Below are 15,652 nucleotides of genomic sequence, written 5' to 3'. Positions count from 1 at the left end.
ATCGATCTCACCCGGAATCATGGCTTATATATATCGTGCACCATCTAGTCAATCATCAAATCAGTTTAATTTCATCTCTGCTCCCTATATTACTTTCTATTATTTATTTATACTAATCACTGAAATAGAATCTCGCCGTGGGGGGTAAGAGTGCTTTAATTGCGATCTCTATCAATCCAGTTTTCGAAACTTCACTATCATCTTGATTCAAGGCCTAGAATTTTGTGTAGATGGATAATTAACAGCAAATTCAATTACTAACATGGAATACGTACATCTAGCACATTAACACCATCCAATAGATATTCCATAGTACACTCGAGAGAACGGCAGTTATAGATGGTGATACTCGGAATCAATATCTAGCAGTAAGCTCTTGGCTGTAATCCAAATCCTTTAAATCGAGTTTTCTATTTCTAGGAGGTCGCCGAGGTTAGGTATTAGCCTACAGTTATTTTTATACAGCCTACCAGCAATTGCTAATGACAACGCCAATTATTTCCATATCGTCTGGAGGATTTTACCTAGAATTCGGTTACTAAAATCTCTAAGGTAATCATCGTGCTAGAAGGTGATGTTCATCAGGTATCGGTACAAATGTCGAAAGTCCGGATCCCTTTGCTGCCTCTAGTAATATAGATAAGAAATGGTAAGTGAGAGTCTTGTTCGTCACAAGATTTGGCCTAGAGATCTAGATTTTATTAGATTGAGCAGAGAATCGATGATGTAAGAATCCTACAGCTTTGTATTGGGCCCAGGACATAGTTGACACGTCCACGTAATATTTGGGCAGCTTCCATACAGGATATTTTAAATGTTTCTCGTACTTTCCGGTATCTCTCCAATCGTCTCTTACTTGAAAGGTACGGTACTTTCTCTTATGCTTAGTTATAAGGGTGTAGTGTATGCTTTTATGATAGGAAGTAATTTATGAGTTGTAAATAGAGTGAGATTTTTGGAGAAAGAAAGCAACTTAGGCTGTTAGGACTTATTCTCTATACGGGAAATCTGTCTACATATATGCGTACACGTATGCACTCTCAGCTCGTGGGTGTGATCTATCTAGATCTATAGATCAGCTCGGGTACCAACTCCAAATAAAATGTGTTGGCCACTCGTACTCAATTTCCAGGCTCCAGTCTGGATTTCAGTAAATTTCCTTGATTTTACCCCAGGAACATGTAGGGTGGGTGTGTGGCCAACCACACACGTTAGCTCATGAGTGATCCTTCATGAACCGGTCAAAATGTTTGTCATAAAGGGCAAGGGCATTAACGACATAGAACCCTGGCCCTAACACCAGGGTGCAGTTTGAGCCGCACTATAACCCCACCTCTGCCAAGCCAACCCCTCCTCCAACATTCGACTGGAAACTCATCACGATATCTGATAAGCAATTAAGCCCTCTCAACCTACCACCAACTCTTTGTAACAATGTCAACCACCGAAGGCGTGAGTGCGGCTGCTCTAGAAGCTGCGATTATAGAGAAATTGAAGGCAACGCATGTAGAGCTGAAGGACACATCAGGTAGGCATCCGGCGAATTATTCCTGGTGATGGTGTGTTATGAAGAGCGCTGCGCTGACGAAAAGAGAAGGTGGATGCGGACAAATGTTTGAAGCGGTGATCGTGTAATTACTCACCACCACCACTCTCTTGGGATGAATTTTTCTTGGGTTAATCCGTTAACTCATGATGAACAAATGGAAAAAAAAATAGGTCGCAAGAGTTTGTGAAGAAGACATCGCTCATGAGACATAGACTGGTCAACAGCGCGTTGAAGGACGAGATTTCGAGGGTGCATGCGTGGACACAAAAGTGCTTTACAGAAGAGGAGTGGGAAAAGAAGAAGTCAAGTGAAGCATCTGGCGCTTGAACACTTACTAGTTAGTTCATATGTCAAATGAGGAGTTGTAAGTCTTTTTGTGTTAAAACTATCATTGACACATGAAGTCATTTTTCTCTCAATCGATGAGTGGTTCGTTTTAAAGGATGGATTGATACCTCGATGCGGGCTTGAGAATTTGTTTTCGATTGATACCTTTTTTTGGCCTCTCTGTCCTATCGATGGACACCGCTTTATAAAGACACCTATTTTGGCGAAGGTTTAAAGAAGATACCATGTACTTAGCTGAACATCTACCAAAGCTTTTTACGTAGATCTGTCCCCCTTAACTTCTAACCTGTCATCATCGTCCAGCATGCAGAATTGAGGGCTAACTGATCCTCATAATGATTTTATCCTACCTTCTAGCCCTAGTTTTCCGCTGTATACATACGCATTTACTACCGCCCGCCTTTGTAGATCCAAGATGCAGTCTCAGCTGAGTCGTCCTGATAGTTTCAGTAGCTAGTCACGGTACCTGCTATCAGTAATCTAGACTTACTCTGGGTGCCGGTCCATCAGTTGGTATTGTGACCGAACTATAAAATTAAGATATACCCAGTTCCGGGCAAAGGTTGACATGGAGATATGAATGGCGATACCCATGGAGAGCAGGCATTGATGCGTGGCTTTGGGGAGATCTGCCGCGCCAATTCAGCGCCGGAAAGTAGAGTTGGCACGTAAGCTAATAGCTGAATTAACTATGCCATCCACGAACCCGTACGCGTAGAGTTAATAGATGTGTACGTATGCAGTGGGGGAAGCGGATTGGATGTGATCTACGCCACGCGTATACGGACAAATTGATAAAGGGGACTATAATTTAGTAAGATACATGTGTGTATTTATATCGGCAAATTTCTTGTGCATATACTCCAAGGTGAAGTAAGCTAACATAACATTGATCGATTGCTTCCCTGATATATAGCTTTCGAAACTGCCTCAGCTATAAGGGGGGTCTGTTGCTAAACAGGTGTAACCATATTCTCCATGTTTTTCTCCCTTTCCATAGTTGGCCGAAAAGTTCAAAACTTAGTGGTGTGCGGTAATCGACTTCTATGAGGCTGGGGGGGGGGGGGGGGGGTCTAACGTCAGCTATATATATTACGAGTAGACCGCTGGCCATGCCATTGAGCCCATATCGACTTCGTGCTGTATATGGGCATAGGGATTGCCCCCGTTATGTATCAGTTCTACGCACTGCAAGCTTTCGATAACGATCCTATCATTGATCGAGATGATAGCTAGCTACTTCTTGCAATTGTCAAGAGAGAGCCAACGAGTGGCTTTAAACCAAGATAATTTGTAACGCGGGTGAAAGCCTTAGAGAAATAAAGGCTAAGTACATGTAGCTAGGGTGGATCCTCAAGCTGACCTATTTCTGTAACTACACAACATATTCATTCCTGCCCGAAGCTAGAGTAAGAAGAGTACTAAGCCTACAACTACCCCATACGATTGAAATACACAAGAATCCGAAACTTCCTCTAATCCAACTAATTGCATTACAAAACCATAAGTCAATATCATTACAAGCCTCATAAGTTCATATTCCACTCCTCTATCCTCACAAAAAAAAAAAAAACAATACATTAAAATCCCCACCCACCCACCCATTAACCACCACCACCACCACAACCACAACCAGCACCCGCCTACAGCGCCCTCTGATACCCAAAATTCAGCCTCTCCATCCCAAACGACAGCCCACTAATCACCTCCGAGCACGTCTTCATCATATACTCGGGCACCTTCCTCCCATTACAATCCCTCGCCTCGCGGTCCGCCCCCGCGTCCAGCAGCACCTTCATCGCCTTCTTACCATCATACACCGCACACATGTGCAGCGCCGTCTGTCCCAGCCTATCCCGCCTATTAATGTCCGCGCCCCGCTTCAGCACCACCGACAGCAGCGAACTCATGTCCTTCATCGCCGCGAGGTGCAACACCGTCCTCCCGTCCGCATCCTGCGCATTCACGTCTGCCCCGCCCGCCAGCAGCGCGCCCACCAACCGCTGACTCCACGGCTGCACGGCGATGTGGAGCGCCGTCGTCTGGTGGAGATCTGCGATGTTCGGGTCGGCGCCCTTCTCGAGCAGCAGCTTGACGAGCACCTCGCAGCCGTACTGTGCGCAGATTGCGAGCGCGGTGCGGCCGGTGGCGTCCTGCGCGTTGATGTTGACGCCCTTCTCGATGAGGTGCTTGACGAGGGCGATGTCCTCGCTGTCGAGGATTGATGGCGGCGGGGGCTGGTGGAAGTTCTTGGGCTCGATGGCGAGGTGAAGGAGCGTGCGGCGCTGCTTGGTGAGATAGTCAGTGCGCGAGTGGCGGAGGAGCAGGCGGTAGACGGGGTTGAAGGAGCGGCGGTGGGCGAGGAAGATGGGGGATTGGTGGTGCTTATTGCGGATGGTGGGGTCGGCGCCGTGCTCGAGGAGGAGGCGGACGAGTTTTGCGTTCTTGTGCGGGACGGCGAGATGGAGGGGGGTGTTCTTGTGGTCGTCCATGAGGGCCGGGTCGGCGCCCTTGGTGAGGAGGTGCTGGGCGAGGACTTCGTCGTCGAGTTCGGCGGCGATGTGGAGGGAGGTTTTGCCGTACTGGTGCCGGAACTGCACGGGGATGACTTCGAGCATGGCTTTGACGACGTCCCATTTCCGGAGCTGGACGGCGCTCTCGAGCGGTGTCATGACGTTGGGGGTGTCGTGGGAGACGTACATGGGGTCCGCGCCGTGCTTGATGAGGAGCCGGGCGGCCTCGCCGTTCTTGACCATGTGCAGCGGCGTCCGACCAGTTGTGTCCAAGATCATTGGGTCCGCACCGGACTCTAGAAATATCTTGAGCAGCGAGATGCTCCCCTTGCGGCATACCCAATGCAGGCCCGAGAGGTCACGGCGGCAATTGCTAACAACGATACTTGCGCCGTCCGGTATCAAGGCCTGCAGGCCTGAGAAATCGCGGCGGCAATTGCTGACGATGATGTTTGCGCCCTCCGCTATCACGGTCTGCAGCACCTCGTCGTTGCACTCGCCCGGGCACTTGTGGAGCACCCGTCCGGTGCGGGTCTTGACCACCATCTGCTCGTGGCCATGGGCGAGGATTGTGCGGATGAGGCGCTCGTTGCCCGTCGCGGCGGCGCAGAAGAACGCGCTGTCGCAGAATTGGGCGAGGGTTGCATGGCGGTAGAGCTCGGGCTTGAGGAGTTCGAAGAGATGGCGGTTGGCGCGGAGCAGGTAGGAGAGATGTTTGGGATTGAGGCTGTGGGCTGTGAGGATGATGAGTTCGTTGGGGAGAGCTAGGTAGGAGGAAGACATGACGACGTCCTATTTCTTTTTTATTGCTTTTCTTTCTGTTTCTCTCTCTCTAGAGCTTTGAGATTAGCTTTACTGGCGAATTGAAGCTTATCGGGGGAGGGATTATAAATTTTCACACCTATCTGGAGCTCTACTAAGCTTTAAGGAAGCTTCCAAGGGGTAGGATTTCAGTAGCTGAGTGTAAGGGTCTTTTGCAATGTGCATGCAGTAAGGGGAGAGGAAAGAGTAAGAGAGAGAGAGAGAGAGAGAGAGACAGGCAGACAGACAGAAAGAAAGAAAGAAAGAGAGACAGAGAGAGAGAGACAGACAGCTCTGTGGTGGTTGGTGCATTCACCTACGTGTCTGAACACCTTATTGGGAGCCGCTGACTGGCCGACCGAGCGAGCGAGGGAGCGAGGGAGCGAGAGAGCATGAGTGAGCGAGAGTGAGCGAGTGTGAGCGCAAGAGAAAGAGAAAGAGCTGCCCTTCTCTCCGCCGAGACTAGTGCGACTGTGCGAGGGTGCAGGTCTGTCTGCCTGCCTGGCTCTCTCTCTCTGGCTCCCTCTGGCTCTCCCTGGCTCTCCCTGGCTCTCCCTGGCTCGCAGACAGACAGACAGACCTCTGCTGGCAATACCTACATACATACATAATCACATACTCTGCTGTACGAACAGCCCGTATCAGCTAGCAGCGATAAGTCATCAGAAAAGAAAGAAGAGCATGGTCGTGACCAGATCGGGCAGATGCTCAGTGATTGATTGGCTCACACAGCCTGAGCCGGTGCCAAGAGATCTTGGATGGTTCGGACCATGGACATTGACATTGTCATTCGGGCTTGCCTGGGGCACCGAGTCGAGTGACCATTTATGCACCGGGGGTGATGCTCTATTGAATACGACCCCACACGTGATCTCAACACTTCCCGGCACCGCGAGACAGACACATGCTGGTCCGATTGACGATTCATCAAAAAAAGGGGGGGGGCTCGCCCGCTTGAGATGCGCATCCATCGCATTCCGATGCGCGAGTTGTGAGGTTTAAGGGGGTGTTGTGTTGACTCCCCTTCCTGCTCGCCGGTAAAGAAGCTGCTGCAGTGCTACGGATTGGGAACGGGCCTTGGCGTGGGAGCGCGTGCCAAGGCTGGAGTTACTTTTCCAGGGATTGGAGGATGGAAGCTGGGTTGCAGGGATGGGGATTGCGGGATGGGGTGGGACATGGGATGTAACGTGGGGGAGTTAACGTTGCAGCATAGAGTGACTGTGACTGCGGTGTAACTATATGTATGTATGTCTTGATGTCGCTATTCGCAGATTTAGGTACACAGGTACCGGTGCAACTTTATCTGGAGCGTTGAGTACATGTAGGTACTACGAGCACAGCAAGACAACATCGACTGGGGGGTTATCCAATAACGTATGGCGAGTGAACACTGCTGGATCATGATTACATGTATTTATTGATTTTTTTTCTTTTTGATACTTTCTGCTCTGCGTTTGCTTTGATATTGCACTCAGACTACCAGTGTTTGTGAGCTATTTCTCTTTAACATTTAGGAATTGAGGAATTACATCCTCAGAGGATTGTTAGTTTGTTATATCCATAAACAACATCACAACCCATCACTCACTCACTCACTCTCTCACTCACACTACCTTCAACACACAACTCAATTGACTCACTAATTGATAATTCATTAATTGTCCAACACCCAACTCACAACCAAACAACCCCCCTCTGGCGATTATCCGGGCAGCGCAGCATTGCAATATCATACACTAAAAAAACCAAAAAAAAAAAAAAACCTACGACGACTTCTTCCTCTTCCCCGTCTCACACTTGACCGCGCCCCTCTCCTTCATCCCCTGGCACCCCACCATCATGCCCGCCATACCCTCCATCTTCCCCTCCGCCTGCAGCATGCCCGGCCCCCTCTTATCCAGCCCCAGCTTCGCATCGCCCTCCGTCTTCGCCGCCCTCATCTCCTCAATCGCATGCGCCTGATCCGCCCTCCCGCTGTTCGTCCAGCTCTCCGACCCCGACATGCGGCCGACCATTTCCTATATATATACACTCCGTCAGGCCCCATCCATACTTTATAAGGAGGGAGTAGGAGTAATTCTCACGTTGACAGCCCCCTTAATCCACACCACATGCCCCTTCACCTGCGACGGCGGCGGCGACGACGACGACGACGGCGCTCCAGTGCTCGACATGGCGCGCTTGTGCTTGACGCTTTCGGCAAAGGTCTTTGTAGCGCGGTCGGACGGGATGTGGCGGTACTGGTATGCGGCCGGATTGCGTCGAATGGCCCCGGTGAGAACGGATCGGTGGACTTTCATAAAGCTGTTGCAGAAAGTTCCTTTTGGCTTTTTGGGAAACGAGCTCTCTCTGTTTCTGTTGTCGCGCTGTTTCTTGCTATGGTAGTAGTGAGGTCTTTTTGAAAAGGGAGGGGAAAAAAAGAGAAGTGGAAATGGGTGGTGAGAGGGCTGGGGAAATGGTTATATGGTGTTCTCTCCCCCCACCCCCCCCCCTTTTTTTTTCTCTCTCTCTTCTCCTCATCCCTCTCTGGTGGAGTTGAGCATTCGGTGTGCCCTCATCTCTGCGGCTGGGTGACGTCGATTAAACAGCTCAGACTCGCCGACGGATGAGCGCAAGTAAAAAGTTCCCCGGAATCTCATGCTTCCTCGCGAATCTCGATCTACCAGTCTCACCAGTGTGGGGAGGACGGGTGTGCGGTTGTGGTTGTGGAGTCTGGGCCGAACATGCGCTACAAGTATTTACGTCATGTCGTCACTCTCCGCGCTTGTTAGGCGGTTGAGAGAGACGATCCGAGTCGTGATGGCAACTTTCTCCAAATTTCAGAGATGTATCTATGCGACATTATCTACACTCTCAAATCTTGGACGAAGTTTTTGGTCGAGTTACTCTATGGGGTGAGTATCCCTGGACGCACGCACATTTCTACACTGTGGTAAAGTACAAAAAAGATCAATGTTTATGATCGGATCATTGTATTAAGAAGAGTTCCTTGTCTCAAGAAATCATTATCATAATATCTTCTAAAAGAACAATCTTCCAGAGGGCGCACCGATAGCAAGTCAATCTTCAAACTTCAAGAAAAATCAAAGCTAGATACCATTGCCTTATAGAACCGAATCAACGCCAATTTCAATTGCCAGTGCCCGCCTCAAGATCGTTATTGGTGGTCCCAGTATCCTCCTCTTTTGGCATATGCTTTTATTCAAAAGCCTCTTTTCAGAGTTTGGCAGTGCCCAGCTCTTCTGAATTCATTCTGCCCATCTTATCACCATCTTTATTATTCTCCGTGTCCTTGATACGGATAACAGCCTCGTCAGGTTTACCTCCTGTCTGACTCTTATTACTTGCAAGTTCAACATTGTTTCCGTCCGCCAGATCTCCCGCTTGATGATCACCCTCTTCTCTCCCTATGCCGAGCTCTTTCTCAGGCTTAGCTACTGTTTGTTCAAGCGGCCCCAAACTATCACCGCCCTCTTCTGGGTTTTTACCATCTCCACTTTCGTCGCTATTGGCTTTGAGATCTGCCTTCTTATCATTAGTTCTGGTACTTGTTTGGTCCTCGAAATCGTAGATGTGTTCTTTTGCACTTTCATCAATTTCAGATCCTTGTATAATTGATTCGATCATAGGTGCGAGTATTTCTTCCATATCATCGGTTATCTCGTCTTCATTATCACTGCTAGTAACTTCAACGTCATAATAAACACTTGCGGAATGTTTATCTTCACCAGCTTGATCAACCCCTGCTTCAGAATCGGATCTGATGCCAATCTCACTTCTCTTTTCCATTTTGATGCCAAATTGATCAATCCATTTTGCGGTAAATGAGCCACCATCAGCCTTCGCCTTTTCCAATTGATTTGTGACTTCAATTTGCAGTTTTTCAAGTTCATCTTGAGTTGACCCTACGAATAGAGAAGATTCAATTGAAAGTGAGAAGGAGTCGTTACTATCAGCCTCAAGTAGACCCAGGGTTTTTTCATCTTTGTCTATTATTGATATGTTTGTTGAGTCAGCAGTAATTGATGGTAGATGGCTGACCTCTCCGGGTGTAATTTCTTCGGGAGTACTGCCGCAATCAATGTTGAACAAAGAATCTGCCGCTGACGATACGTCGCTGTAATCACAATAAAACGGAGTGTTTTTGTTTGCGGTCGGGTTCGACGTCTTTTTATGAGTGTGGCTCAGCTCTGGTTTATCAGTTTCTCCTGAAAGATAAGACTCTTTCACGGCTTCATCTTTCACAACAGAATAGTATTTTTCTGATTCGCAGGGTTTGAATATAAATTCCTCTCCCTTGATATATGATTCGTTAAGACCAGCATCCATACCTGTTGTCTTTAGGGTGATGTCGTTGGCCGATCTGGTACATGTGTCTTCGGCTTGCATGCACTCGATCGACTTCTTGATATCGGTATCTACAGAGGCTTCTGCTTGGTTGAAATGATTGGACTTATAGAAATCTGTTTTTTCAATAACCTCTGCAAAGGGCATTCGAAAATTCTGTCTATTTTTCTCAGGGTATCCGATATCCTCATTCTGGGTAGTTTTCGCGGTAACAGCCCCGGATTCCTGTAAATTGTCGTTTTTAGTAAAAGTTCCATCATTTTCTCGTTGAATCATCTCTTGCATCTCTAGCTCGATTTGAGTGTCAGCGTGTAGAGCAGCTCCTTCAGTCTTTCTAGGGACAACTTCGGCGTGCCCATCGTCCTCCGCCTGAGACTCGTTCCAAGTGGCGTCAAGTGGTTTTAAGTTTACCTTGACGCTCTTGATGGCTTCTGAAAGCTTCTTCTCGAATGTGCTAATTGCAGATGCAACAGGTGTAATCTTGTCGACTTTGGCATCAGGTATTTGTTCGGTCATGGAAAAGTCTAGATCTGTGTCGTCGACTAGACCCAGAATTCTTAAACCTTCTTGTCCTAGACCGCCTGTGTCCTCATTAGTTGGGTCATAAGTTGTCCATTGTCCCCGTGTTGAGGAAGTAGAAGATATTTTTTTCTTAGACTCCTCCACAAGGGTAGAGTAAGACTGACAAATTCAAGAGTTAGTTTGAGTTTATTTATATAAGAAAGTTTTGGGTGACTTGATTCAGGTAATGAAACTACCATGAGCGCGGTATCAATAACCTTGAAGATAGGAACGAAGTAGACAAACCTTAAAAGCTTCCTTGGTTGTAAGCTCTTCTTGCGGGGAAGATTTACGATTAGGTGATGGTTGGAGGGTTGGAGGTGAACCATTAAATACAGCTAAATGCGTAGAGTTGGCGGCTTCACTCTTCAACATTCGGGCTGCGGAAACTATTGCTGAATAAAACTCTGCAAGTTGATTCCAATGATCCTCCAAAATGGGGCTAAAATCAGTGATTATTCCAGTCCCAGACTTATCCAATTTTTGCAGGCTATCAATAAATCCATTCCCCATTTCTTCAAAGGCCTTACGCTTGGATTCTGAGTAAAGTGTTTCCGGAAAATTGGGCATGTTCTTGGGAGGTATTGGCTGTGAGATGTGAGATTAGATCTTTCAAATATGACTTTTTGATCAAGAAGAATATTATTCACCTTATCTTCCGAGTCTCGACGGGCCTCAATAGAAACAGTAAATTTCTCGAGATTGACGTTTGGCTGGACTTTCGGGTCCCCAATAAGGGCATCAGCACGCCTTAATGTGCCTGCCCTCGACCTGCTTCCTGGTCGTTGGAAGTACTGTTGATGTCGCTCAGAAGTACGTTAGCTTGTATAACGTATTGATTGTCTTGATAAAGGCTAGAGAAACGTACAGGCTTATCCCATGGGGACTGCTCGGTAGGACCAAGCCCTGGTGGATATTTCAAAGCCTTTGAAGGATGTTCTAACCCTGGCGACGGACGTACTAGGGCCTTTGTGCCTTCCCAATCCCAGTAAATAACCTAAAGGAGAGGTGAGATTGATGCGAAATGATTGAGGAGTAGATGTAGGGAGGTTTCGTTACCGCTGGGTCATAAGCCGCTGGGTTATGTCCCGCATTGGAAGCCATTTTGTGGACAGTTGATTCGTTTTTATATTTCTACGTCGCTCAGGAGATCAGTATAAAGAGAAGTTGACGAAAAGATGTAAGGGAGGATGAGTGGAGTGTTAGAGGGTTAATGGTACGGTGCTTAAATACACTCGGAACCAGATGCTGAAATGTACTTATGTAGCACACCACCCTGGCCTCCGGGAGAGAACAGGTCATAGGTGCATACCAGTTTCTCTTACCCGGCATAAGTTATAGGCATTTCGGAAGCTCAGTATGTTGTCCGTTCGGTCTCTTATTTCACACCCGCTCGCTCCAAATCTAGTGGTACGCGTTCTGCTGGTAAGCTGGCCATCTATTGCTCTAGTAACCACACAATTTTTCATACAAATGATTTGATATATATGGCTTTACGTATTGGAGGAAGTGATGAAAGATATATACTGACCGAACATATGCAGCATGCTAACGATGCCAGGCGTTTCGCCATCTGCATCATACAATCTCACTCAGAGCAATTCTGCCAAGAATTCTGGCATTTCCAATCTAGAGGGTACATTCGGTAAAGCGTGAATGAAGTCTAACTGCGATAAAAGGACAAAAGATGACGCCGAGGGTCAAGAGCGGAACTAAGGTTGTCTAAGCTGCGATTATGGGGTTAGAGAGATCAATTTTATACCCAACCCACAACTTATGTACCTACAAGGAGCTGAGGCTTGCCACTAGTGCCAAGACAACCACTGTTAGCCTGGCTTGTAACTACATGTAATTATATCAACACAAAGAGTCTTTGTCTAGGAGTCTCGATCCAACCACCAACCACCAACCCCAGACTAAACCCCTCTATTGGTTTGACAAGAAAGTTTATACAAGATGGATTATTTTGCCTCTTTAGAGGCTGAAAAACATTCAGACCATTCAGAATCCTCCAGCTCCCCCAGCACTATTGGACACAATTCCGATAATTTCACACAAATAACAACTCTTTCAATTCTTACCTCAAAAATACTTGGGGAGAATAGTATTCTTCGCGCAAAAAACAATGCCCTGGAAAAGGCTTTGGTCTGCAGTGATGAAAGGAATAATGTTCTCACCCACGAGCTTGAAAGCCTCAAAGAATCACCTATAACGCTCGCAAACCGTGCTGCAGAAATTCTCAAAGAAGACATGTAGGTATTACTCCAATTGAAACACAACAGCTCCATTCTCATCCGGCTAATTCCAACATTTATATCACCAGCCGTAAAAACGAATTTGATATTGTGTCTTGGATGAAGACAGCCGGCACCTTCTCTGCAGTCATTGCCGAAGTTGACAGGTGCTCAAGCCCATATTTAGAATCTGGTGGTGCTGCACGTTCTAAGCCTGTACCTCAGCCCTTGCCTGCTGACAAGAACCTGTCGGCGCCGGCGATTTGGAAAACGAAAACGCTCCCCCCCCGAAGCCTCAGAGGAGTAGCACCATCTAGCTCCCAATTTTCAACCGAGAAGGCCTCTCCTTGCATCGTCACCCTAACCAACATACCTAGGGGAATCTCTCCCATAAACATTGCTTCAATAATTCGGGGCGGTAAAATCGAAAGCATCTTTATCTCCCGCGATGATGAGAAAAAAACCCAGCTCGCCAGAATTCATTTCTCATCGCATCTTTCCGCTATCGAATACGCAACCTGGGTAAACCGAACTGATCCGCCACTCTATATAAACGGCGAGAGGATTCCGGCGGTTTTGGGATTAGGGTATCCTGCTACGAGAACAAACGCGAGCAGAGCACTGTTATTCGAGACCATTCCAGAATATCTAAGCACATATCCGCAATTTGAGAGGTGGGTTCTGCTCTCCATCACTGCCAGAATCCCCGGGGTGCTAGCCCATGATGCGATCCAAGAGATTAGATTATGGACCAACGGGAGTTTGGGTTGTAAACTACAAGGCGGGGTGGTATTTCAGTCGATTTCAATATCTGTACGAATGATGGAGACTTGGACCTCAGCTGGGTATAAGTTAGAGATACTATATGGAAGTGATGATTGTGAGGGTGAATTAGAATCAACCCGCAGAGAATGGGTTTTGCTTAGGTAAGTAGATTTGAAAGCTACTATTTTGAGGAATATGGAACGAAAGTTGGATTATCTGTGCATGCATACAGCGCGCATGCATCCACGAGTAATTAATCTATCTCTGACTGCGGGGATGGATGCAATTGGAGTTACTCCGAGATATCAGTTTTACTCATATTTGTGACTGGAATTAGATTGAGGTGACTGTTTTGGTCTTTTTAGGACGGTAGACAGTTCGGATAAGAAAGTGGATAGAAGATCAATTCATATATTGGCCGAACGGGTGAGGAGAGGCGCAAGCTTCCAGAGGACAGTGCTCTGTGTGATACATACATGAAAATTATGGGGGTAGTACTAGCTTCTATTCGTTTTCCGTTTCAAACCGAAACTTCTTTCGCTTGAGCAGCATGCCCGTCTTCATTAACGACCATTTCCTGCGTACCGGCAAGGAGTTCGCCCTGGGGATCATTGACCACCTTCTTTTTGAATTTCTGGTGTTTCCCTTGATGCCCAGGCTCAATGAACCTACATCTAACCCAGTCCCTTTCTCTGCACATGATTGATTCTGACAGCTTGACACCTTTGCCATAGGTATTAGCCACAGAAAGTGATAGTTTCGTTCTTGACTTGTTCCCATCTAGACACATTCTCTGGATATTGAGAAAGGACAGAACCTGCAGGTGGCGACGATGGTCCTGGCCCTTAGGGCATTTTGGGGATTCTAAAAGGCTATTCATATCCTGTATAGCTACAAAAGAATAAAGTTAGACCTCAATTCAAAACAGCTCAACGCTCATAGATTCAGTAACCATGGATTTACCTGCGTCAAGAACCTTCAATTTCAACACTTTACCAACAGCACTTCTCATCCCAATCCCCTCGGGCCAATCCGCAATAAACTGACATACCATGCTAGCGTGTTCCTCGCCAGGGCCACACGGTGTTTTATGTATTCTCCATGCCCTGGCAGCGACTTCTCCCGTCTCCTTGATCGTATCTATCGACTCTTGGGGCGCATCCTTTGGCCATTGTGTAACGTGCCCTCCATTTTCAATTCTCCACTCGGTTGTAGCTAGCTCTTTGCTCAGTTGCCGTTGCCTTCTCTTCCATTCCGCGACTCTTGATACCATTTTGCAGCTGCGATTATAAACTCTTGGACTAAGGCATGCAAAGTATTAGTGGGAGTGCCGGCTGGGAAGAGGAGTGCTCAAGACTCACGTATAAGAGAGAGCAGGTAAGTTGCTGGTGCTTGAATAGGGGTTGGGTTGGATTATGCATGGCACGGAAAACTTGGGTGGTAGATTTCAAGCTTCCCCACATGCAGTACAGCACAGGTGGCGACAGCGCTGAGCAGTTCCACGGCAACCGGAGAATACAGACCTCAAGAATGGGCTCCTACGGTGCACGAACTTTGGTTGGGCTAATATGTGCAATGATAACGGTGTGTATGCAGGCGGTTAATGAGTTGCATAATTCAATATCATATTGCTTAAGAGCGATCGAGGTATGTATCCACAAACAGTTCCGAGATATGAAAGCGCCTGTCTTGGCACCGATTATTTATGACGAGTGATATTTTGTGACCCACCTTGAATCAGGTCAACAGAACTGAGTTTCCATAGGAGAGGGGCGGCAATAATTGGCTTTTATTCGCGAATGAGGTACTAAATTGCAGCATGGATAGCATGAAGATTTCTTGCTTAACCTCGGATGGTAATAAATATTTACAGCCTATTCCACGACTGGGCGAAATAACCAAAGAGACAAATAAACATCACCACTACCACGTCCAACCAATTCAACAATTAACTAAAATTCACTTTTTTCCATTGTTCTTCCCAGGCGTGCCCTGCCCCTGCTGACTTGGACCGTCAACTGCTTTTTCAACAGTTCCAGCAATTCCGCCCTGTGCAGCATCGAATTGGCTTCCGATGGCTCCCTTGGAGGAGAAGGGACCTCCAATCTTCTCGCCAATCTGGCCAATCGCCCCATCGGCTAATAAGGGTCAGTTTCCAGCGATCTTTAGATAATCTTCAGAGAGTATTACGATTGAACTGCTTTCCGATTGCACCGCCTGATGAAAGGATCGAAGGGTTCTGTGTCTTTGTCAGAAGGCTGAACCACTGGCAGAACCAACTGGAGATGTTCAAACCTTTGCATCGGAAGGCATCTTCTCGCCAACCTTGTCAGCGGCCCTGTGGATTGGGTTATCATCACCGGCAAGCTTGCGGGAGCTCATTGTGAAAGTTGCTGATTGGGGAAGAGTGATAAACGACTTCAAAGAAGTTACAGGTAGTTTTTGGAGAGTGTTTCGGAACATTTGTGAGGAATGGTTAGAAGTTGGATGATGGGATTGTGATTTTATAAACCAACTAGCCGTCCCACAGGTTC

The 15,652-nt window shown here is 47.2% G+C and overlaps 7 protein-coding genes across 7 annotated transcripts; 2 read left to right on the top strand and 5 right to left on the bottom strand.

Moving 5' to 3' along the window:
* Positions 1 to 1,434: 1,434 nt before the first annotated feature.
* Positions 1,435 to 1,876, top strand: H6S33_005698 (uncharacterized protein; the record flags this gene model as incomplete). Its single annotated transcript, XM_044837073.1, has 3 exons — positions 1,435 to 1,528; positions 1,598 to 1,631; positions 1,720 to 1,876. The coding sequence occupies 3 exons, from the start codon at positions 1,435 to 1,437 to the stop codon at positions 1,874 to 1,876; spliced, it is 285 nt and encodes a 94-aa protein (XP_044699007.1).
* A 1,664-nt stretch (positions 1,877 to 3,540) lies between these two features.
* On the bottom strand, positions 3,541 to 5,193 carry H6S33_005697 (uncharacterized protein; the record flags this gene model as incomplete). The annotated part of the gene is made up of 1 exon (XM_044837072.1): positions 3,541 to 5,193. One exon carries the CDS (start codon positions 5,191 to 5,193, stop codon positions 3,541 to 3,543), a length of 1,653 nt encoding a protein of 550 aa, XP_044699006.1.
* A 1,781-nt stretch (positions 5,194 to 6,974) lies between these two features.
* H6S33_005696 (uncharacterized protein) lies at positions 6,975 to 7,511 on the bottom strand (the record flags this gene model as incomplete). The annotated part of the gene is made up of 2 exons (XM_044837071.1): positions 6,975 to 7,229; positions 7,296 to 7,511. The coding sequence occupies 2 exons, from the start codon at positions 7,509 to 7,511 to the stop codon at positions 6,975 to 6,977; spliced, it is 471 nt and encodes a 156-aa protein (XP_044699005.1).
* Positions 7,512 to 8,427: 916 nt separating this feature from the next.
* H6S33_005695 (uncharacterized protein) lies at positions 8,428 to 11,223 on the bottom strand (the record flags this gene model as incomplete). The annotated part of the gene is made up of 7 exons (XM_044837069.1): positions 8,428 to 8,630; positions 8,700 to 9,783; positions 9,970 to 10,239; positions 10,366 to 10,707; positions 10,770 to 10,913; positions 10,988 to 11,116; positions 11,179 to 11,223. 7 exons carry the CDS (start codon positions 11,221 to 11,223, stop codon positions 8,428 to 8,430), a joined length of 2,217 nt encoding a protein of 738 aa, XP_044699004.1.
* Positions 11,224 to 12,075: 852 nt separating this feature from the next.
* On the top strand, positions 12,076 to 13,283 carry H6S33_005694 (uncharacterized protein; the record flags this gene model as incomplete). Its single annotated transcript, XM_044837068.1, has 2 exons — positions 12,076 to 12,371; positions 12,443 to 13,283. 2 exons carry the CDS (start codon positions 12,076 to 12,078, stop codon positions 13,281 to 13,283), a joined length of 1,137 nt encoding a protein of 378 aa, XP_044699003.1.
* A 355-nt stretch (positions 13,284 to 13,638) lies between these two features.
* On the bottom strand, positions 13,639 to 14,391 carry H6S33_005693 (uncharacterized protein; the record flags this gene model as incomplete). Its single annotated transcript, XM_044837067.1, has 2 exons — positions 13,639 to 14,009; positions 14,082 to 14,391. 2 exons carry the CDS (start codon positions 14,389 to 14,391, stop codon positions 13,639 to 13,641), a joined length of 681 nt encoding a protein of 226 aa, XP_044699002.1.
* A 686-nt stretch (positions 14,392 to 15,077) lies between these two features.
* Positions 15,078 to 15,500, bottom strand: H6S33_005692 (uncharacterized protein; the record flags this gene model as incomplete). Its single annotated transcript, XM_044837066.1, has 3 exons — positions 15,078 to 15,256; positions 15,309 to 15,357; positions 15,414 to 15,500. 3 exons carry the CDS (start codon positions 15,498 to 15,500, stop codon positions 15,078 to 15,080), a joined length of 315 nt encoding a protein of 104 aa, XP_044699001.1.
* Between the last annotated feature and the right edge of the window lie 152 nt (positions 15,501 to 15,652).

Source organism: Morchella sextelata (assembly GCF_020137385.1).
Source record: "Morchella sextelata strain SCLS chromosome Unknown scls_2, whole genome shotgun sequence".
Classification (NCBI taxonomy): domain Eukaryota; kingdom Fungi; phylum Ascomycota; class Pezizomycetes; order Pezizales; family Morchellaceae; genus Morchella; species Morchella sextelata.
The sequence above is the reverse complement of the archived record's forward strand: the minus strand, read 5'-3'. Positions and strand labels throughout refer to the sequence as shown.